The 23,187-nt window shown below is 37.2% G+C and overlaps 1 protein-coding gene across 3 annotated transcripts in view; it reads left to right on the top strand.

Moving 5' to 3' along the window:
* The window catches only part of ANGPT1 (angiopoietin 1), a 233,435-nt gene that overhangs the window by 183,576 nt on the left and 26,672 nt on the right, over window positions 1-23,187 (top strand). For all 3 annotated transcript variants that reach the window (XM_080909347.1, XM_080909346.1, XM_080909348.1), the window contains exons 6-7: window positions 6,766-6,867; window positions 15,170-15,336. In XM_080909347.1, the coding sequence (XP_080765473.1) occupies window positions 6,766-6,867; window positions 15,170-15,336 (269 nt within the window). The remainder of the gene's footprint in view (window positions 1-6,765; window positions 6,868-15,169; window positions 15,337-23,187) is intronic.

Raw genomic sequence — 23,187 nt, 5'->3', positions numbered from 1 at the left:
TAATAATTAAATAATAATTAATTTATTTATTAATTCATTAATTAAATAATTAATTTATTAATTCATTAAATTTAGTACAACTACTTCTCATGTCTAACTTCTTTTTTTAACAACTTTATTTTACAAAACAAAGATAAATGTACAGATTTTAAGCATTTTTTTGCATAAAATTATACAATACATTTTTGTCAGTACTTTTTTTTTTTTTTTTTTTTTACAATGAGCAGAAAGTACATGTAATACAGGGTACAACCCGGAATTTCTCAATGTGTTCTTGGTGGGTAAGGATTGAGCATGACTATTTTTTTGTTTTGTTTTGTTTTCTTTTCTTTTTTTCTTGGACTTCATACAGTCTGTGAGTTATTTCTGGGGCAGTCTGAGCCTCTGGGGTTAGCATCCCACTATCAGTGACTGCATATTATGTCTGTTCTTTTGTGACTAGGTTGTCTCACTCAGGATGATCTTCTCTAGATGCAGCCATTTTCTTAAGAATTTGGTTAAGTCATTGTTTCTGGTGGCTGAGTAGTACTCCATTGTGTAAATGTACCACAATTTTTGTATCCATTCATCTTCTGAAGGACATCTGGGTTCTTTCCAGCTTCTGGCTATTATAAATAGAGCTGCTATGAACATTGTGGTGCATATATCTTTGTTGTGTACTAAAGTGTCTCTGGGGTATATGCCCAGAAGTGGAATAGCTGGGTCTTCAGGTAGTACTATGTCCAATTTTCTGAGGTATCGCCAGACTGATTTCCAGAGTGGTTGTATTAGTTTGCAACCCCACCAACAGTGGAGAAGTGTTCCTTTTTCTCCGCAGCCTCGCCAGCATCTGCTGTCATCTGAGTTTTGGATCTTGGCCAATCTGACTGGTGTGAGGTGGAATCTCAGGGTTGTTTTGATTTGCATTTCCCTGATGGCTAAGGATGTTGAGCACTTCCTCAAATGTTTCTCTGCCATTCAATATTCCTCAACTGAGAACGTTTTGTTTAGCTCTGTAGCCCCTTTTTAATAGGGTTATTTGATTCTCTGGTGTCTAGCTTTTTGAGTTCTTTGTATACCTTGGATATTAGGCCTCTATCTGATGTGGAGTTGGTAAAGATCTTTTCCCATTCTGTTGGTTGCCGTTTTGTTTTCTTGACAATTTCCTTAGCCTTACAGAAACTTTGCAATCTCATTAAGTACCATTTGTTAATCTTTGACCTTAGAGTTTGAGCCATTGGTGTTTTGTTCAGAAAATTTTCTCCTGTGCCTATGTGTTCTAAGGTTTTCCCTAATTTCTCATCTAATAGTTTCAGTGTATCTGGTTTAATGTGGAGATCTTTGATCCACTTACACTTGAGCTTTGTACAAGGAGATAAGAAAGGGTCTATTTTCATTCTTTTGCATGCTGAGTGCCAGTTGGACCAGCACCATTCATGTCTAACTTCTAACCATGTTTCCCTTCCCCCATTATTTCCAGATCTTTCCCTTCCCATCCAACCAACTTCATACCTTCTGCCTTTCCTTATAAAACAAGAAAATAAACCAGATTTAAAAAGAATAAGAGAAAACACAAGAAACGCTCACACATACAAACACACACGTACTATACATGCACGCATGTACACAAACACACATACAAACACACACAACAAAACAAAATTCAGAAGCCATAATATACAAACACAAAACAGTAATACAAAAAATAGCCAGACACAGTTCTATGGAACTAAAAATCTACAAAATACTTTTGAGTTCCTTTTGTGTTGGGCTTTTACTACTGGGAATTGGGTCTCCTATTAAGTGTGGTTAATCTACCCAGTGAGACTGCATTGGAAAATGTTTCCTTTGTAAGCAGATGTCCGTTGGAGAAGGCTTCTTTCTTGGTTAGAAATGGGAGTCCCTCTCTACTTCCTCCTCTCACCACTGGAATCTTATCTACTTGAACCTTTGAAGGTTCTGAGCATGCTACCACACTGTTTTGACTGGCATCGTTTTAAGTCAAATAAAGAAATAATTGCTAAGATTTGGAAAGCATTGTTTTCAATGCCATGTGGAAGGAAAAAGTGGTCGTTTAGGATGACTTAGTTTTTCATGCAGATAGAAAATGAGAATTCTATCTTTTCTATCTTTCTTTTGTTTCATAGTATTCATGGATTGTGGTCATTTCCCTCTGCATTCCCTTCGAGGCACAGTAGTGGGAAACAGAAATTCTCTTTTCATTTCACAAGTGTTTAAAGCCAAATGCCCTGTAGTCAGTTTAGCTTCGTCCAAAAACAAGCCATTAAATCATAAGTCTTATTGTAAAATATTAAAAATTTGTTTCTGAATGCATAATTCCTCTAATTCTTGAGAAAGTACTGTAACAAATGTGTTAAGCTTTTTCCATTTAAGGTTATGGAAAAATAATTAGTTTCCACAAGGTTAATCATTCCAATTTGTATGAAGCATAGAAGCCTAAAATCTATGAGAATCAAATTCCCCCTTTTTGTTTGGATTTAAGTTTCTGTATTAAGTTAAAAGGTGTTTAATGCTTGAGAGCTTTGACCTCGCCTGGGGAAGAAGCCAGTTCAGTCTTTTCTTGGACAGTGCTGAGCCCAGTCATAGACTGAATAGTGCAACAGACCTAGCAAACGGAGCAGGGCCCCATTCACAGGAAAAACATGCCAGATATACAGACCACACAAGACCAGCAAATGGACTCTTCGGGTCTCTCATGTCTCAGATTCTCCTGAAACTGATCATTTATTCCATGGAATGACCTTAATATGTTAGGGAGGGACTTTTTAGTTTTCTTCTGACTATATATTTGAAAGATTGGGTTTTCTTTCTTTTTTCAAGACCGAATCCAACTTCTTCAGTAGATATAAATTAAAAGTTAGCATAATCAGTCATTTATCGGCAATAAATGGAACCCAGTAATCATGCTCATGAGGCAAATTTGTTTTACATTTGCATAATTTGGTTTTGGATAGTTCATTCTATTCATAATAAATTATAAATAATATAAATATTCAATGTTAGTTATAGCAATACTTTAGTGCAGTAATTATTATGCTAAATGTAATTAATAAGTAATGATTAATAAAAAAGATGTATTATATTGTCTGTAAAATATATCTAAGATCTAAGAGTGCTTATTCCAAATACTGCTTTAAGAATTTTCTGTGCTCTTAATCTTCATGCACGCACACGCACTCACGCACGCACATGCACACACACTTTAGAGAAAGCAGAGTTGCAGGTGAGCTAATCCTCAAGTCAGCTTAGCTCTGTTGCCCTTATATTCCTGCAGTGACATCAGGTCTCATTCCCGTTGCACGTTAACATTACTCAGACTCACTTAAATCCCTTAACATCTTTCCCTCCGTTTTCCTCTAGGTCTTCCCAAAATGTATTCTCAGCACTTAATATTTCCAGTTGTTGTTGAATGTCTCTTTTTAAAAAGGAAAGCTATGTTTCAGGAAAGAAATGTGTTTGATTTCGGAATAAAGTACATAAAACTACATTAATAAGTAACTCTCCTTAAAAACTCATAGCAAAGTTTCTTCTAGTCATTGTAAACTTACAAATGTGGTTATGATGTTCCTGAGTATCTTGAGTGTATAGCTTTGGACACTAACTTTTGTTGGTGGCTATAGTTCCATCAAGAGATAAATGGGGGCAAGGCACAGGAAAATGGAAATAGATAGATAAATAAATAGATGACAGATAGGTAGGTAGATAGATAGATAGATAGATAGATAGATAGATAGATAGATAGATATAGAGAAATAGATAGATAGGAAGGTAAATAGGTGGTGACTGGGTGGATAGATGTATGGATAAATGGGTGAGGGCAGTTGGTGGGTAGACAGATTCATTTATACATACATATAAATGCATAGATTACAGAGATTCTTTGGATCAATCAGTTAATACAGTTTAAAATTTCATTAAGAAATCAGTGACATTACTTTCCCATAGCAGAATGTTTCCTTGAAATTCTTTTTTCCCCTCATTTTTTAAAATCTTTTTTATTGGAGAGTTACATTGCAAATGTTTTCTCCTTTTTCTGGTTCCCACCTCTCCCATCCCCTGTCCCCCTGATTCTGTGAAGATGCTTTTCCTCCCACTCACTGACTCCCACCTCAACACTCTGGCATTCCCCTATACCCAGTAAACAAGCCTTCACAGGACCAATGACTTCTCCTCCTATTGATGCCAGACAATACCATCCTCTGGTACCTGTGCAGCTGCAGACATGGATCTCCCCATGTGTAATCTTTGATTGGTGTTTAGTTTGTGGGAGCTCTGGGGTGTCTGGTTGGTTGATATTGTTGTTTTTCAGATGGGGTTGAAAACCCCTTCAGCTCCTTCAGTCCTTTTTCTAACTCCTTCATTGGGGTCCCCATGCTCGGTCAAGTTCACTAAGGCCTCATTCAGTTCAAGTTGGTGGGTGTTTTTAACATTCATTTCACTTGGATTCTCTGAAATGTTTCATTAATGTAATCTCCTTCAGAACTCCATATGTCACCCATTTTCTGGGGATTCCATTTATCATATCTTCATATGTATGAATGCAATGAATTTAATTTAATATCTACAATAGGTTACTACATGAGAAACTAGAGATAAGAGGTAAAATCAAATATGTGCCCATTTACAAGGTACTGGTATCTATTTTCTATATAGCAATTATTGACTAAAGCCTATTTATCAACTGATCCCTCCCATCCTTAATCATGTTTTCTTTATTTGTTTAAATATAGGTTGATCTTCATGATATCAACATTTGATTTTAGGTTATGTCACTACCAATTAGTTTGAATTAGTCATACAGGGGGCTCAAATCCTTATCCTTTGTAGATAATCCAGCTCAAATGCTGGATCCATGGTAATTGCTAAGTGGACATGTTGATAGGTTACTGAAGTATTTTCCATCTCAGCGTTGCATTTGTAGAGTGGATATAATAATCATACCTTCATAAGCTGTTCGGAATCAAGTTAGAAAATGCACATTAAGTGTCTAAACTATCTGATAGATGTAATCTTTTCATTGCTAAAGACTCTTCCTTATCTCCCTATTTTATTACTCATACACCCTTGGTCTGCCTCCAGTAGGTCACGCCATTTCTAACTACCCTTTGATACTCTTATTGGGTGGCCATGCTGCATACAACCCAATGTCCTAAATGACATCATTTCTTTTCTCCCTTGTTAGCGCTTTGTATTAAATCTCTTTCTGTCACTGCTGCCATTATTCCTGAGGTCACTGAAGTTGGAAAATTAAGCACTCTGTTGCTTTCTTACCCTTAGGAGAGCAATCAGTATTGGAATGCCAAGGTGTTTTGAGACCATAATTCATCTTCTATTTATGACAATTTCCTCTATTGTAATATAGACTCGATGCCAAAGAATTCATGTTGAATGAAAGAACAAGTGGGTGAATATATTAACATTAAGGGGAGACTTGTTGAGAGTCATGGCGAGGACACAGAGCAGATGCAGGAAGGTAGAAGAATTGTAGAAGAGTGAGCTTGTAAATAGAAAGGGAATTTAAATACGTGCATTTGGAGATGAGTCAATTCCTAGGATAATAAAGACATATTGGGTAAATGTCAAGTTATAGGTAGAGCTCTCAGGAGACCAGATATCCTACTTGATATGCTCATACAGGCGTGCATGTCTTAGTTCTTTCACTCCCAAGAAGTAGAGGAAATAATTCTGCTGTGAATGATAGTTCTTACCATTGTTTTTATAGCCTCTGGCCATCTGTGCTCTCACACAGCGCCGCAGGGAAAAAGATCCTGCTACAGTGCCAGCTTCCTGATGGTGTCTCATTTCCACACATTTCACCCTTCAATAGGCTTTATTATTCAACGGGTGGATGGATGGTAGACCTCATATTCCAGCTCTTGAAGACTCAAACTGCCAGATGCACGTGTCATGAGTCACAGTGGCTGTGTCCAGAGTAATCACTTTGCAATGTATTTCAGTAGATGCCATTACAGCCGTATGGGGAGAATGAATTAGTTTTAAAATCAGTGTTCTTGTATGTAGAATAATTTAAGCAACCATTACATCTTTGAATGACTATTCTACACAGGAAAGTTTGCCAAAGTCAAAAGGCATACACACAGCCATATTGTTCATGAATGAAATTTAAACAATGTATTTTTAACAATTCATTCACCAAATTATGTCCCCTGTGTAATATTCAAAAATTAAGAGTAATTATTAAAGTATGTATGTAAGCATGAGTTCTGCAATAAAATACAAAAACTGAACCTTTTATTCTTAACTACATTAACATTCCAATAAAACATTAAGTAATATTGTACCATATGTATTGGCCAATAAATAATATATAACATTGGGAAAATTAGTAACTTTTTAAAATGTAAACTTCCACAAGTGCTTATTTCAATTGGAGATTTTTAAGTTTGTCAGGGGTTTGGTTGCTACAGGTGGACTGTGACCAGTGTTTTGCACATACAAAACAAACATGCTACCACTGACCTACATTTCAACCTCTAAAACAGTACTGTGCTCTGAAACTAAGGTTATTAATTTTCAGCTTGACAATTTACATTTTTAGAAATAATTAAACATTTCTAATGAAACATTACAGGTGCAGTGAAAATGTGAACTCTGGGAGAAGTAACCAAGATATATGTGTGAAATGTTTTCCTCTTCTTCCAGGAGACGCTTGCCCATCCTGTGTATATTTGTAATGTTTCAGATCTATGTGTTTTAACGATGTATGTAATTTCCACTTTCCATTATTTTTCTGTTGTTTCCCAGGTATTTTGCAATATGGATGTGAATGGGGGAGGTTGGACAGTCATACAACACCGTGAAGATGGAAGCCTGGATTTCCAGAGGGGCTGGAAGGAATATAAAATGGTAAGGTGAAAGACTGGACAGCGCCTTCTGAGGTTTTACCAAGGCGTTATCTTCAGGCACAATATATGATAAACCCTTGCACTTATACATGCTTTCCAGTTTTTTAAAAATCCCAATTTTTACATTAAAGGCATTATTTTCATTAGACACAAAACGTTCATATATCATGTTCAGTAAAATAGTTCCATATGTGTAACAGAGAGGAAAATGGATTATTATAATTACTTGGTGATCTGTGATGCACTCTTGAATTTGTTCCTAGTGGGAGAAACTAGATTTCCAACCCAGGCTGGGTACATGATCAGGACAAGAAACTGCAGGGACACAGGTCACAGAGCAAGGTGCATCCGACCTGTGTCCTCTCTCATGCTGTTTCATGCTCTGAATGGGAGTGGCTCTGTGTAACTTTACATGGGACCAACCAGGACTTCTCTTGGTACAATAACTAGGGATTGTCACATATCTCATGTCAGAGTCAGAATTTCCCATGTACAGAGGTAATTTTGGGGCCATTATAAGAGTAGACATTTTTCATTATTTTTACATTAAAATTACTGTATAGTTCCTGATTTGATTTTCTAACAATTTTTCTCTCCAAAATTGAAAGAAAAAAAAAAGACTAAAAGCAAAACTATCACTGGTCAATGCTTCCATCATGAAATAGACTCTTGTTAAGACATAACCCCTGTTCTTTGTTCAACTGAAACCCTTCTGTAACACAGAACTGTTATAGGGAACTAGAATGGTAGGCTAGTTTCTCAGACCTATTTCTCTCTATGTGACTGCACCCAAATGCAAGTCTGGGAGTTCAGCGTTTGAAACACAGCCCTAAAAAGAATCTGTAACAATCAGTCAAGATTTGAATTTGCCATTCAGTGGTAGATCAGTTCTGCAGAAATCACTTAACTCACAGTTGTAATAACTAACTTCATACCTTCTGTATCTGCCTCAATGGGTTATGTTGGGACTCAGCGTAGCATAAGCAAAGCTTACCGAACATTCAATGAACTGTAATTGTTAATATTATCAACAATGCAGACTTCAAAAGCTATAAAATATGTATTAAATTCTTCCTAGAGTATTGTTTTTTTATCAGACCACTTTAATTCATTCTCTTTTGACCCTAAGAATATAAAATTAATGTGAAAGTAAGGCTATATATAAAAATTTGAATCCATCAGACATATAATTATAATTCAAATTAATGATAACAATTAATGAACTGTGAAATTGTCATCATACAGTTCGGAAAATGGTGAATTATTGTCTGTGAATATCTGCTTCATTAGTACCCGAAGAACATTAAGATATACTGAGTTGTTAGGCATGAATTTGATTTATGTCTTTTAAATATTTACCAAATGTCTCCATTCTTTGACAGTTGTGTTTTCATTGTTAGAAATGGAGTAGAATTATTCATTAACCATTGGAATTTATCTTTCCCCCTCGTTTTTAAATAAGAGAAGCTACCACTTTTCCTATTCAAACTTGAAATATGTATCACCTCAGCGTCAATTATTTATGGTCTGAGAGTGAAATGAGTTCCGAATTTTTTAAACATTTTTGGCAAAATCGAGTATGAAGCTTTTCTAACTAGAAAGAATCCATTGGCTAAATGTTCATCAAAGCCCAGGGTCAAAAGTGTTACAGCTTTCCCACAACTTTCTTTCCTTTTCATTTTCACCTAAAAACAACACGTTGATTTCACAATGCAAGGTAGAGGTGAATTTTTATTAGGCTCACCTACCCCTACTCACTTCCTGCAGGAAGGACACTGGCGTCAGCTTCCTTGGCTGAGGGTGGATGTGTTTGGGACAAACCACATTTGTGCCCATGCAGCTCTTCCTTCTTTGTCTTTCCTAGACCCTGCTCTGAGGACACTGACTGTACCCATGGCCTTAGACTTCCCCACAACACCCGTCTTACTGGATGGCCCTCTGTCATTACTTCCCAGTGACTGTCTCCTCCCCAATACATTTTCCAAAATTTTGTGTCAATAGCCGTCATCCAAAAAAGTCACAAAATATTATTGTTTTTCTTTTTAAGCCCATTGGAACATGGAAGTTGCAAAGGACTTGATTCTCAACATTGGCCATGGAAGCATTGTGAACTTTGTTGTCTGTTAGGTCTTCCTTGGGAGGAAATCCAGCTAAATCTGAGTTACAGACTTGTAAAGAGATTTACTGCTGAGAGAACAGTCTGTGGTAGTTCTTCTAAAGGGGTATTCATTGATGGACTGCAGTATTCCTTCAGGCCATAGAGAGACCAAACTCACCAACAGTCTCTGCAAATAAAGTCAATGAACCAGGGAGTCTCAAAAACTTCTTTAAGGGGCAGCTTTATGACAGACCAATGCCCTGGGGACAGCCTTAGTTTGTTTTAAAGACAATTATCCCTATAAACAAAGCTTCCTATTGAAGCTAGCATTTCCTTTTGAGCAGCTAGGTACTTTCTGGGAGTTGTTGTTTCCGAAAAGGAATTAAATGCATCTTTTACATTGCATTTCTACATGTCTATATTGAAAATAAAATAAGAAAAAAAATGTCTTTAAATCAAAATTTCTCCCTGTCTTTTTTGGACTAGGTATCTCAGCAGTCAGAGGAAATACTACTCATGTGAGCTTTAATTGGGTAAAAGGAACCTTTTGAAAACTGAGCTTATCTGCTTCCTTTAATAATTTGTATGAAAGAAAAATGAAGTCCATGGAGTACAAAGACTGTGTCTGGTTTCAATTTTGTATCTTCTATAAAAAGTCAACACTTCCTGTGAGCATTATCGGGCAAAACAAATAAAGTATCAGAGACAATTATTTTATTAACTTGGAAAAATTGCAAACTGAAATTGGACATTTTTTTTTCAGGTTTTGGCAAAATTAATGAATATTGGTCCTTTCCTCTCCCTGTATTTTAAAAGTATAATGTGACTCTTGGGGCCAATTTGAAGTCAGCATTGTTTTTCTTTAAATTCCAGTGTTTCCTTTTTTATTAAACTACTGGAAGACAAATGAAATTAACCAGCATCTGTTTCATGGCATCTAAGTTCTTTGTGAAATTATGATTGGCGGAACAGAACATACTCATTTTCATGAATGTGAAATGTTATTCATAATGGCAGTTTATTCCTTTTACTAACATTTATCTCTGCCTTCTTACCGTCAGAACAAATTTCTTATCATGTTCTTAAATTTTATTAAATTATTTTATTTATTGATATCCCAAATGTTACCCCCTTCCTGGTTCCCCCTCTCATAATTCTTCACCCAACCCCTTCACCTGTGATAGGTGTTCCTCCCAGGGATTCCCTTCTCTGGGTGTCATGTTTTTACAGAAAATTTGATATAAAAGAATGATTTGTGATAAGGTATTATATACAAAATACTTAAAAATGTTTTTGAGCTCTATATACTGCTATATTTTATGGACTAATTTGATTTTTTTCTATCAGTCCTATAACCAAAAGTACCTCTTGGTATGGAGACCATTATAAATATGTGGTTCCCTGCCACCTCCATTCAAATAATTCTATCTGATTAATATATTCTTCCTAATTTGTAAATAGTTATTTAATGTCATAACATATTTACATGAATCTCCACTTTTCTTACATAGTGAGTCTTTTGGATATACTAATCTTCAGGGCCACTGCAGACTGAGCAATCAGAAATATTAACGACTGGTTGTTAATGTAGGTATAAGAACTTAAATTTTTCTTGGTTAGATCCTAAAGCTTTTAAGCTATATAGAAGGATAAAGAAGAGGTAAAAGGAATCAGGTATTTTCCCTTTAAGATGTAGATGTGTTAACTCAAAATCCTAACACTGACCTCAGAGAGATTGAGTTAATTAATTTGGCTTGGGATCCATGGCTTGGATACAAAGACTTAGGGTATCCCAATTCTATGTTCCATCATGGGAAAAAAAATCATGAAGGTTTCTATAGTAACAGAGGTTCTTAAATCAAGACATCTTAAAGATGCATTTTTAGAAACATTGGAGCGGAGGGTTTGAGCAAACTAGAAATCTGTTGTAGACTCAAGATGCTTTCTTTGTATCATTAGCCCTTTGATTGGCAGAAACTAGGATTTCCTCAGTTTATGGATCCCAAGATGTTTTAACCTGTGAGTTACAGGACCTGAGGTGACATAGAAATGGGCAAGGTAAAGGCTAATTGAAGAGCTAAACATGGCTCATGGTACATTGTAATTCATTCAGCTCTGGACCTCCAATACTGCGAACTCCATTATTAGTATTTCAGCCTTGTAGAAGGTTCGATTTGAAGGGTTCACTTCAAACAGGGAACACTCTGGAGACTGTGCTTCACAGGCGAGCAGTAGAGACTAAGGAAGGAGTAGCCAGTGTCTCCATTTGTGCGAACAGTTGGCTTTAAATTTCCATTGCTTAATTAAGTACTTGGGTTAAAATAACATTTGTTCCTGTAAGCAACGCTCAGGTTATCATAACACTTTTATGTCTGAAAGCCTGTGGAAGGGTGCTAATTATATACACACACTACATTTCAGCCAAGAAAGGCCCTGAAATACTTAGATCATGCAGAATAGGAGGATAACTGTGCCCCTTAAGAAGCTTGCCGTCTTATAGAAGAAAGGCAAGAAGCGAGAATAACTGTGTACCATGACAGATCCTCTCAGTAGGTTTTTCTTACGTACTGCTCATGTGTGAACAGTCTAGCATCTGGGATAATTGTAACTCTGATAACACTGCACACTTAACCAACTGTTTTTCAAACGAAGAAACATAGTCTCCTAAGTGAGGCAGGAAGTCCCACGGAAAATGTATGTCAAAGGGAGTTGTCAACTGTAGCGGAGATAAGAAGACCGGGTACTTAGTCCAAGTCAAGCCGTTGTTCCCCACATCAGATACATGGTGGTGACTGATAAACTACCCATCAGTTTACTAATGTGGGAACCCAGTTCATTTCCCCCTTTTGGCCTATCTGTCATCTTCATGATAAAACAGTTGTTTCTGCTTCATCGCACTTGGCCATTAGACGATTTTTTTCCCTCCCACTGCCTCTCCAACAGCCATATTGCTTTATTGTAGTAAAACATTTGCCCATTTAGAAAGCTTTCTAGGTGATGTGCAGTGTTAAAATATGGTTTCTAACTTATAGGGTTTTTTTCTTCAGTTGCTCCCTCCTGAAAGGAAAAAAAGTCTACAAAGCCAACGATTTATTAAGAAATGTTATGTTTGAGGAATTCCTTTAGAGCTACAGGCTAAGAGAAGGACCAGAGGCTTTCTTTTTTGTAGGAATGGCTCACATGTTTGTCCATTTCTTTTTTCATCTTTGAGGCTCATCTGGGATCATTTCTCTTTCCCCTGGGGAAGATGGGGAGTTTTATCCACGCAACACTTTCAACAGCATAGAAATATGTGACCTAAGGCTTAACACTTCATCATTCCCAGCCTCTCTGCTCACATTTAATATGATCCCTGATTCTGTGTTCCAATGCTTCATGGCAAAGGGACTTGTCGAGTGGCGGCAGGGACAGCTCTGGCTTGTCTGAACTGAAAACTGCAAGGGGAATCCCAGAGGTTCTCCGTGTCTTTCGAGCACTTGCTGCAGTTGAAGAGTGCTAACTCTGAGCTTCGGCGCCCTGGAACGTTCTAGTCTCTGCCTGCCCTTAAAAAGGAAAACTTCCGGATTTCTTAGCGTGTCGCACTAGCTCCTGTGAGATGCTGTAAAATCTTTAGCACCTCCTAAAAGTTACAGATATTTTCTACTACTGTGTAGCTTTCAGCAAGTGTGGGCTGGGTGTCTTCGGAGGAGGGAAGCAAAAATGAGGGCCAGGATTCAAACCCCAGAACCCACATAAAAAGCTAGATGTTGTGTCAAACACTCTTTGTCCCAGTACCGGAAGACTGAGACAGGAGGCCAGGCATTCTATCTGATGATGAACGGATTCAGTGGGAGATCCTGTCTCAAAAAGTAAGGTGGAAAGTCACAAAGAAAACACAGGAAAGGTAACCCTCAAAGGTCAAACTCCAGCCACCACATGATTGCATGTGTGTGTGCAGACTTACACACACATGCACACACACATGCACACACATATACACATCCACAGAGGAAGTCACTGGAGTATTAACTTTAATGAATTCTATATTTTCTCTAAATTATGCAAACAGTCTTCTGGGGAGTATCTGTGCAGTGTCATCTAGACAGATAATGTGGCTATTAAAAAATCCTAGTTAAATTAGAGAATAAGTTTGAAAATATCTATACACTTACTAACTTTATAAAGCTGTGTGTGCATGTGCGTGTGTGCATGTGTGTGCATGTGTGCATGCATATGTGCAGCTAACTATAGGCACTCTAGGCATTTGCTCTAACTACAAAGTTGAAATAAAATGGATGGTGATCCATTAATACTACAATTAAAAACCTTGCACATAGGGATCTGATAGCAACACCATTAGATTTTAAGAAGTGATCTCTTGGCACAGGTGATGGAACAAGGTTAGAGCATTATTAGTTGTCACTGAGGACCAACCAGCATATTTAAAGAACAAATAGGAAACATCGATCCTTTTCTTATGTTGATTAATGGGGAAAAAAAGTAAACTTCTGTTTAATGTTAAAATCAGTTTTAAGTTGGAAAGAAAACATTTTCCATTTTTTAAATCACTTTTGAGACAGTCAGGATTGCTGTAATTATTAGAATACTTTCTTCACACTTTTACATACAGATTAAGTCTTCATTGTAAATGCCCCTATTAGCTGTGGTCCATTGGTTTGTGAAACAATCATGTATTATATATATATCCTGTGATTACAGAACCTAGTCTTTTAAATGTTTGTATGTATAAACATGATTAAGGAGTTTGTCCAGATGAGAATTTGTATGCAATGTTCTCAAGCACAAGACTTCATATTAAAATTGACTCTTGTTTTTACCTACTCTCAATTGTATGGCTGAGAATTACAATGACCAAGTTGAGGTGTCCCTTCTCTGAGATGCTATAGCATTTTCGCCTTTTGCATTCCATTCTTTCCTTTCAATGTCTGCAAATTTTAGTGTCTGTTGCTTACTGTACGACCCTTCTACATTAGTATTTGAGAATTCTCAAAGATAGTATGGCATCCATTGCTAGGCAGTTCCAAACTGCTTCAGTAAGACATATGGATAGGCAAGGAACTAATTTGATCATTAGGTATTACCAAGGGAGGGTTTCCTGAGTAACCATCAAAGGCCCAAATCTGCATCGGTAATTTCTCAGCTTCTTGTCAATATCTTCAGTTAGGTATCATTTTGGGTGAAGTACGTCCCCCACCTCACCCCCAGCCCCTAAATTGAAATTTTGACAGTACTTACTTGCTTGAGTACAGAGAAACCAAGAAGGTACCAGTGAGCATCAGATACAATGATGTCAGCTCCTGCACTGCCTAGCCCTTGCTTGTTAGCTTTTTGTCTTCAAACAGAAATCTTTGCCAATGAAACATCTAAGTGATAATCTCTACTGTTTTCTAGCTTGATTATTTAAATTAATTATGAACTCACTAAAAGAACTAAATTGTTTGAAAAGGTATAGTATAAAAGTATAGGGTAATGAAAAAGTACAGCTGAATAATGTTAACAACGAATACATTGTTGCAATATTCTTTTCAACCCAAATTGCCAATTTTTTGCAATAATCTTTTCAACCCAAATAAACCCATTCAATAAAAGCATATCCCAGTAATTAGGAAAACAAACTGAGGTCTATTTTGGGCAGATTTACCACTATACTCTCTCTTCCCCTCCAAGGAGATCCCTTATCACTTGCTGTTAGCTTTCCTTCTGTTCCTGTTCTTCCTCTCCTTCTCCTCTGACTCCTCTTCCGTTTTACTCCCTGACTCCTCCTCTTCCATTTCCTCTCCTTTTTCTCACCTCCTCTCCCTATCCAATCATGTATTGACTTAACATAAATCTACAATACATTACTATTAAATAAGGTTTGGGTCCTGATACTATTCATTGGGAAATGTTCAAATTATGTTTAAAATGTCAACTAACATTTTTAAAATTTGTCAAGAGAAAACTTTGAGTTGTGAATTGTTTCCTGATCAATCCTAGTAACTAAATTAATTTAACTCAAGAATGTCACAATAAACAGGTTTTACTATGTCGAGAATTAGATGTAACCTTCAGTAGAGAAAACCACAGCAGAAGAGTACTAGATTAAGTTAGTAATTAAAACAAAGTGTAAACAGCAAGGAGAACTATATTTATTTGTTATCGTTATTTAAGGACTATGAAAAAGTTCTCTCTGGAGTTACAAGTATGCATCTCTTTTCTTTCCCAGGGTTTTGGGAATCCCTCTGGTGAATACTGGCTTGGGAACGAGTTCATTTTTGCAATAACCAGTCAGAGGCAGTACATGCTGAGGATCGAGCTGATGGACTGGGAAGGGAACAGAGCCTACTCACAGTACGACAGATTCCACATAGGGAACGAGAAGCAGAATTACAGGTGAGCTCTGTCCGGTCCTGCACTTAGCATGAAGCAGAAAGCCAAATATGATGCAGAAGATCCTCTTCACTGAAGAGTCAAGGTTTCTGTCTAGGCCCATGATGCTGAGATGCTGTGCGCGCTGGAAGGCTATCCCACAGGCTTCAGTGTCAAGGGATAGACTGACACAGTCTTAAGGGATAGCGGACTAAGTGATGTATATGTGGCTCTGTTGTGATGGCTGTGAGGGTGTAATGGCTTCATACATCTAAACAGTAACCAGAAACTGTGTGACTCAAAAGCTTCTAATAATCTTCTTTCTCTAATAAGACTTCTAAGTTTCTATCTTTCCTTCCTTCCTTCCTTCATTTCTTCTTCCTTTCTTCCTTCCTTCTTTCCTTCCTTCCTTCCTTCCTTCCTTCTTTCTTTCTCTTTCTTTCTCTCTCTCTCTCTTTTTCTTTCTTCTTTCCTCCTTTCTTTTAACTTATCTTACATCTTAATGTTTTCAAATTACATTCAATATAACTAGAGTAAATTTTTTAATTATTTGAGTGATTTGCTTAAGAGGAGATAGGGCATTGCCAGGAAAATTTTTTTAAATAACAAAAACTGCAAAAATAAATCTAAACATGGATTTCAGTACATACAATATGTTGTGAATATAGACAGACTATACTATTAATTTCAAATGTGTTTGATTAATTTTTAATGAGCAGCTCATAGTTTAGGAAAAGGAAATACGATGGCTAAAGGGATAATGTAAATTTTCTCCACAGACAGCATTTCACTCCTATGTTCTCAGAATTTGATTAGGCACTGGCCAGTCTTCATCAGTCTTACAGACCTTGTGGTTAGGCTCTGTGACTAAGAAGCTCCTAAAAATCTGGTTGGCATTCCTTGAGAGCAGGAGAATATTGTAGTTGGTGTCATTTCATGACCTACCAGAACAATACCCATCATTAACAGATCTTTAATTGCATGTACCTTGATTTCACCAGGGAAGGGTGATTACAATGGTTTTCCATTATCAGTATTTTCCATCTGTTTGGAAAATATAAAAAGTGCACATCAAAGGGGCAGTGTATGACAGCATGTAACTTGTAATGCTAACAAACAAAGCCATGGTTCTTCATCCATTGTGGCTGGCTGTGTCCTCAGAGACCAACTATTTCTGAATCCCATTCATCTTTTTAGTCATAACAATCTTTGGGAACTGAAATCCACATCTTCTTAATGACATAACTCATTTTTAATGTGTTACATATATGATTGAAACGTTAGAGATGGAATAACCATTTTCTTAACAAATAGCAATGATGTCACATGACAGGATGAGATATAGTTCTAAGAAGAAGATAGTCTCATGGTAGAAGCAAGGATATACTTTATGGCAGCTCCAGGAACCAACAAAGAGACATTTATTAAATACAATGAAGTGTAAGAAGAAATGTTGCTAAGGAGGTCAATATTGTGAGAGTTTCGAAACAAGAAAAGCCATTGTAAAACGTCGGGAGTACTCTTATGTAAATGTTTTGTCCTGAAACTTGAAACTATATGAAACCTAGCTAGTGTCAGACAGCTTGACAATAGAGCTAGCAAATAATCAGTCTCATCTTTTTCTAGGCTCCTGAAGAATTTTCCCTGGTTCTTTTTCCAAAATGCCATTCATATTCCTATAGGCAATTGTGGTGAATGAGCTTGTGCAAGTATGTGTGTTTGAGTGTCTGTGTGTGTATGTGTGTGTGTGTGTGTGTGTGTGTGTGTGTGTGTGTGTGTGTGGTCTTTGGGTGTGTGTGGTCTTTGGTGAATAAAGTTAGAACAAACTTACAATAGCCAGCATCTGCAAGGTGTTGGTGTGCAAGCTGTCTGTCACTGTAGCATATTAGAGAGAGGTCTGGCTTCCTGTTGAGCTCACCCCCATTACCTTTATTAAATATTCCTTAAACCTTTGGTATCTATGATCCTTTTGCCCACACATCTTTTCCACACATGTTAGAGAGCTATGGTTAAAAAAAAAAAAAAGTCTTCCTACCTATAGAATGTCTTCTATGGAATGACAGATGAAACTCAAGGATTAGAATTGCAAAGCTGGGACTGTAATATAATGTAAAACTTCTGCACTTAAAAGAAAGAGAGATGAGGCTAAAAAAAATACATTATTTTTTCTCAAGGCTAGAGAGTCAATTTCTACTATTATTTTCTTCATGGTGGTTTCTGTTATAGTATTGTTGTAACCAAGTGGGTGGTACTGCTTCTTCTTCTTAGGAAAACCTAACAAAAGGTAGATCTGCCACAATTTACTCTCATACAATTATGTATAGCATTCTTGTTTTCTTCAAGTAGAAAACCATGGTGCATTAAGTCATAAGTCTGCTCTAGTAAATGGTTAAAGTAAATATGCTATAGAAGTCACTACTCTCTCTTAAAGAATAGAAAACGACTATTCCTGTAGTTTGAATGGAAAGTTCCCCATAAGCTTGTGTACTGGAGTGCTTCTGTTGGAGGGCCAGCTACCACAGGTAGGTGGCTCTGTTTTAGAGGGCAGTGGAGCTTTGAGAAGGCTTCAGTGGGTGGACAGGGTGACTGAAGAGTGGGCCTTGAGACCTCATAGCCTTGTTCCACTTCCTGTCTGCTCTCCGCTCCTTGATTGTAGATACTAAGTGGCGAGCCATCTGGCATGGGAGCTGCGATGCCTTCCCCTTCATCATAGACTGTATGTGACACTTTATTTTATGTGAATAGTTGTTTTGTGTGTATGTGTCTGTGAACACGTGCACAGTCAGGCTTGTCCATGGAGTCCAGAAGATATTATTAGGTTCCCAGGAACTAGAGTTCAGTTTGGTTCACAGAACTATGTGGGTGCTAAGAATTGAATCACAGTCCTCTGCAAGAGCAGCCAGTGCTCTTAAGGACTGAGCCATCCCTCCATCTCCTTTAGTACTTTTTAAATGCTAAGCCAAAGTAAAATCTTTCCTTCTGTGAGTTGTTTTCATCATGTGTTTTATCACAACCATGAGAAAATTGACTTATACAATGGAAGAGAAACTGAAATTGAAAAGCTAATCCCAGAAGCTTCCCTTCCTAACCATATCAGCAATGTTTCTAGGGACAGAAATGCATGGTGGCATCTGCATATAGTTAGTCCCAAATGTCAAGAGGGACTCTTCAATCATTTTTCCTCTGAATCATGTTACCTCTGTCTGAGTCAAACTATCAATACGAAGATGTGCGTAGTATTTTATATTTAAAGACTTTATATTTTAGAATTAGTTCACTTGCATAGTGCTTTTGGAGGAAGACACGTATTAGAGATAAGGACCATGAGATGAGAGACCACTGCTCGACTCAAACTAAGTGGAATTTCAGCTGACATTCAAAACCTTGAGGCAATTGCTTCAAATGTTTACAATTTCCATGTTTTTATTTTTCAATGTTTTGAGTTAAATTCAGAATTTTCTTGTTAAAATTTTAACATTTTATTATAATAGGTGTTTTTAATTGAAATAGTACTTTGTTTTCCTCCTTCCATTTTCTTCTTCCTGCCTCTTTCCATTTACTCTTACTTTAACCCTTTTGCTCTCAAAATACCTTTATTTTTAATGTTCTTGCTACACACAGAGACATGCACACATACACGTGCACACACACACATACACACACATACACACAAACACACAGACACACCGATACACACACATATATACAGACACACATGCGCATGCAAATGCACCCACACATATAGACACACATACAGACACACACACATAAACAGACATACACCCATGTGCACATACAGGCACACATGTATACTTGTATGCAGAAGTATACATAAATAAAACTGGGTCTTGTTTCTGTTGTTTTGTTTTATGATTACACAGTTGACCCCTCTGCACTGAAAAACCACCAAGGGGGCTCATCACTGTGATTGGCTAATTCTCCTCCTCTCAGTCAATAGTTGCATGCAGTTCTTACACATTTTATTCTGAAGATACTTTTAGCTCTGGTCACAGACCTGGTTTGAAGAAGAAAAACCCGTCCTCATGTTTCTGACATACTGATTTTAGTAAGTGCTAGAAAAGGGTAGATTAGCCTAGAGATGTGCATTTAATACATATTCCCCCCTGTTAACCTCAAAAAAAATAAAAAAAGACCTTAAGTGATTTTCTCAGATGAAAACAGAATCTACAGAACCCAAGAGAGCATGAATCAGAGAAAGAAAATAATAACATAGGAGTGTGGTGATAAACACATCATGTGGCATGACAGGGAGTCAATGGGAAATTATTAAGCGCTGCCCCTAGAGAGGTGGCGTGCCATGCCCTCATCTAACACACCGTCTAGTGTGCCGCTCCCCTTGCTACTCTCAAATACTTCTTCCCACGATAGCTGCAACGAGTTTCCAATGGACAGTCTGGTTTGCTATTTATGCCTTCCCATTCATTTGTACAATGTTTCAACATCCACACGTGACGTCCACCACTGAGTCTTTCAGCCTCTTTCGTCACTACCGATTACCCATCTGTTGCTAATAGCCTCATTCAGTCCCGAAGTCCTCATTGTGATGATGTTTAGGTAACTGTTGACAAGTAATGTATACTTATTAATGATGTGATAGAGTGTAGATTCTGGAGAGCCATTGGCAGGCCAAGAGAAGCACAGAATCCAAATAGAGTGAGGATGATACATTTTATTTTCTGGAAACCCATCATATGGGTGGTTAGGGAGTTATCTCTGGTCGCTATGATGTCACTGAGTGATCAGGACAGTATGTCCTACAACTTCTCTGCCTTGTTGTTTCGGCACCCTTGCCCTGCATACACAAACTTAAGTTTATTACCCGAATATGATTTCTACAATCAGGAGACTATCTTAACTGACCACACCTTCCCTAGTAAATGGTGTGGTGTGCCAGCCCATTGTTCCCTTGATATCTGGATCCCTCTTCCCATCCCCTGGGAATGTTGGTGGCAGACTGCTGGCAGCTGAACCTGCCTCCATAAGTATTGTTATGGCCAAGAGAAATCATATCACCCAAGGTCAGTCCTCCTTTCTATAGGCAAGTTGTGTTCAATAATTGGTCAATACTGGAGTATTGACCAATACTGCTGCCCTTACCCCTCCCCCATTCAAAGCCAAGGTGTATAATCTTCTTATCGTGGCTCGGTTTTAGGACTAACTCTCCAGCCATACTGTTCTCATCCTTCAGTGTCATCATAGACACCAGAGATAACTTCCTAAGCACCCATATGATGGGTTTCCAGAAAAAAAAAAATCATCCTCACTCTCAAGACTATTTGGATTCTGTGCTTCTCTTGGCCTGTCAATGGCTCTCCAGAATCTACACTCTATCACATCATTAGTAAGTATGCATTAACTATCTCCAGTCAGCATTGCTTTTCTCTGTATATTATTCCATAGTTTAAGGCTCAAGGCCTTTTTCCCGGGACAGTCTCTCAGCTATTTTCTTTCTCTCTCTCTCCTTTTTTAAAATGTGGCTTTAATTCCTATATTTTCTTTATACTATGCTTTATAAAAGAAATTACATGGACCTTGGGTATCTTAATACCGTGGTTTCCTATTTTCTGACTGGTCTTAAAACACAGGAGATTCTCCATTGTAGAAGACATTCGAACCTGAACCAGTTGTGGTAATTAAAGTAGGAAATACAGCAAGCACTCTGTAAGGAAGTCAAAAGTTCTCATGACTCCTTTTTAAATTATTTTTTATTAAGTTAATTTTTTATAAAATCTATTACACCTCACAAAATTTGTTACATAATAATATATGAGGAACGCACGATTTTTTTTCTTTTTTTTTCCTCAGCTACTTTTTAACTTAACCTAACTTCTCAGATCTTGGGTCTCTCTCCAGGCAGCTATCACAGCTTTACCTTGCTCCTGTACTTTTCTTCTTTCTTTTGGGTCATTGTCTTGTCTGGTTGGTCAGCTGTCCATCCTTCTGTCTCAGCTCCAGCCACTAGCTATTTATTATGGAAAAAGTCACCTGACCTTCCCCACCTCAGCTTCCCTTTCTTTTGGGGCAAGACTGGAAGATATAAATATTTACATATCCTGCTCGCCTGGTGCTCTTGACTGAACAATTAGCAATTGTGAACATAGGGGAATGCTTTTTCATAGCCAATAAATACATTATTTGTGAGTCATCCCAACATATACGTGTAGGAACAATTTGCCTAAAAATTCAGCTTACACCTGTTAGCAAAATTACCAAGAGTTCAAAAATAAAACATGCACTTAAATTTACTTTAAGTAAATTATATGATTTCTATATATCAGACATTCTCTTCTCAAATCAGAGCATAACACTTTTCATAAAATCACAAAAATTAATGTGAGTGAAAGGAAGACATTGACATTCAGTCTGTGAGCTACTAGCTGTACTTATGGCTATCCCCCAATGAAGGAAAATCCGTTATCCAGAGTTTTTAATTAAATAAAATCCAAATGCCCAATCTATGACAGCGTGTTTCTTCTAGTCCTGTTCTATTTGTAGGGACATTCCTTTATCTCTTTTAGTCTCATGTTTTCCTTTTTCCCTTTACTCCCTTTTTTCTTCTTTTCTTTTTTTTTTTTTTCCTTTTGTGCCTTGTGATAGTGTCTCTCTCATCTAGACTGTAAGTTACTCCGTAAGAGACAATGGCCTTAATCTAAGGCTAATTCTTCTGTCTTGATATCTTGCTGTTTGGGGTGGGGGTTGCTGGGCTACAGGGTTGAACGCATCCTGGTGTGATTCTCAACTTTTTATCCCTATGAAGTAAGGAATTTGTGAAGCTTCTTGATGCTCAAAAATTATTTTTCTAGATTGACATTTTTTGAAAAAGACTTATTTTAACAATACAATTTTTTTCATGCACATATGTACACTATGTGAGTGCTTGGTGTCTCCAGAGTTCATAAGTGTGTAAAGACACTCTGGAACTTGAGTTATAGATGGTTGTGAACAATGATGTGGCCCAAATTTTCGGTATACATTTTTTTCTACTTTAAGGGCTTTGCATTACTTGATAAACAATTGGATTTTTATGTATCTAATAAATAGTTAAGAGCTTCTGTCAGTTTAGGGATTGGAGTAGCCTTTTATGTCTCATAAAAATTTACTATCTAAACATACAATTAAAAATACATATACGATCGTCAACGTAACAGTAGCTACAACCTTTAAAGATAACAGATTAATTGTGGGGTTGAAAAGATGTTGCGTTCAGTGGAGTGAAAAGATCACAGTTCTGCAGTGAGAATCAGAGTTGTTTAGTCTATAAAGAAGTTGGGGTTCAATGTAAACCAACATGAATATCCTGGTCATGGTTATGTAGGAGAACAGAGCTGCAATGCTTGATATGAAAACTAAAATCCACACTACATGGCATGGTTTAAGAGCCAAGATAATGTGTTTGACCGTGGTCACCTCTTTTCCTCCAACTTCCTAGAGTCACTGCTTTTGCCTTCTTAACCCAACCAACATTATTATCTATTTTTTCTTTTTAATTCTTTATGATCATAATCACGATCATGAAGTTTATGATGCTCAAGTGGGCAGGTATTCAGGTTTTAAACTCAATGTATTTTGATTGAGTGGGTGGAGAGATGTCACAGTGGTGACATTCCTAGCATTCATGCTACTATAACTAGCTATTTATTTTATGGATTCAGAATCCACACCAGATCCGCTCATTGGTCATAATTCTCTAAATGCCATACTCCTGGGGCATATTACCATGTACTAAATGTAACCAAGTATTAATATCAGTTAATAAAAATTGTAGTGTTTGTAGAAAACTGATACTATGGAAGATATTGGGTTTTCTTGATTATTTTTTTCTGGTTAGATTCAGATTATAGCTTTTAGATAATG

This window comes from Micromys minutus (genome assembly GCF_963924665.1).
Source record: "Micromys minutus genome assembly, chromosome: 33".
In the NCBI taxonomy this organism is placed as follows: Eukaryota; Metazoa; Chordata; class Mammalia; order Rodentia; family Muridae; genus Micromys; species Micromys minutus.
This window is presented reverse-complemented; position numbering and strand designations above follow the sequence as displayed.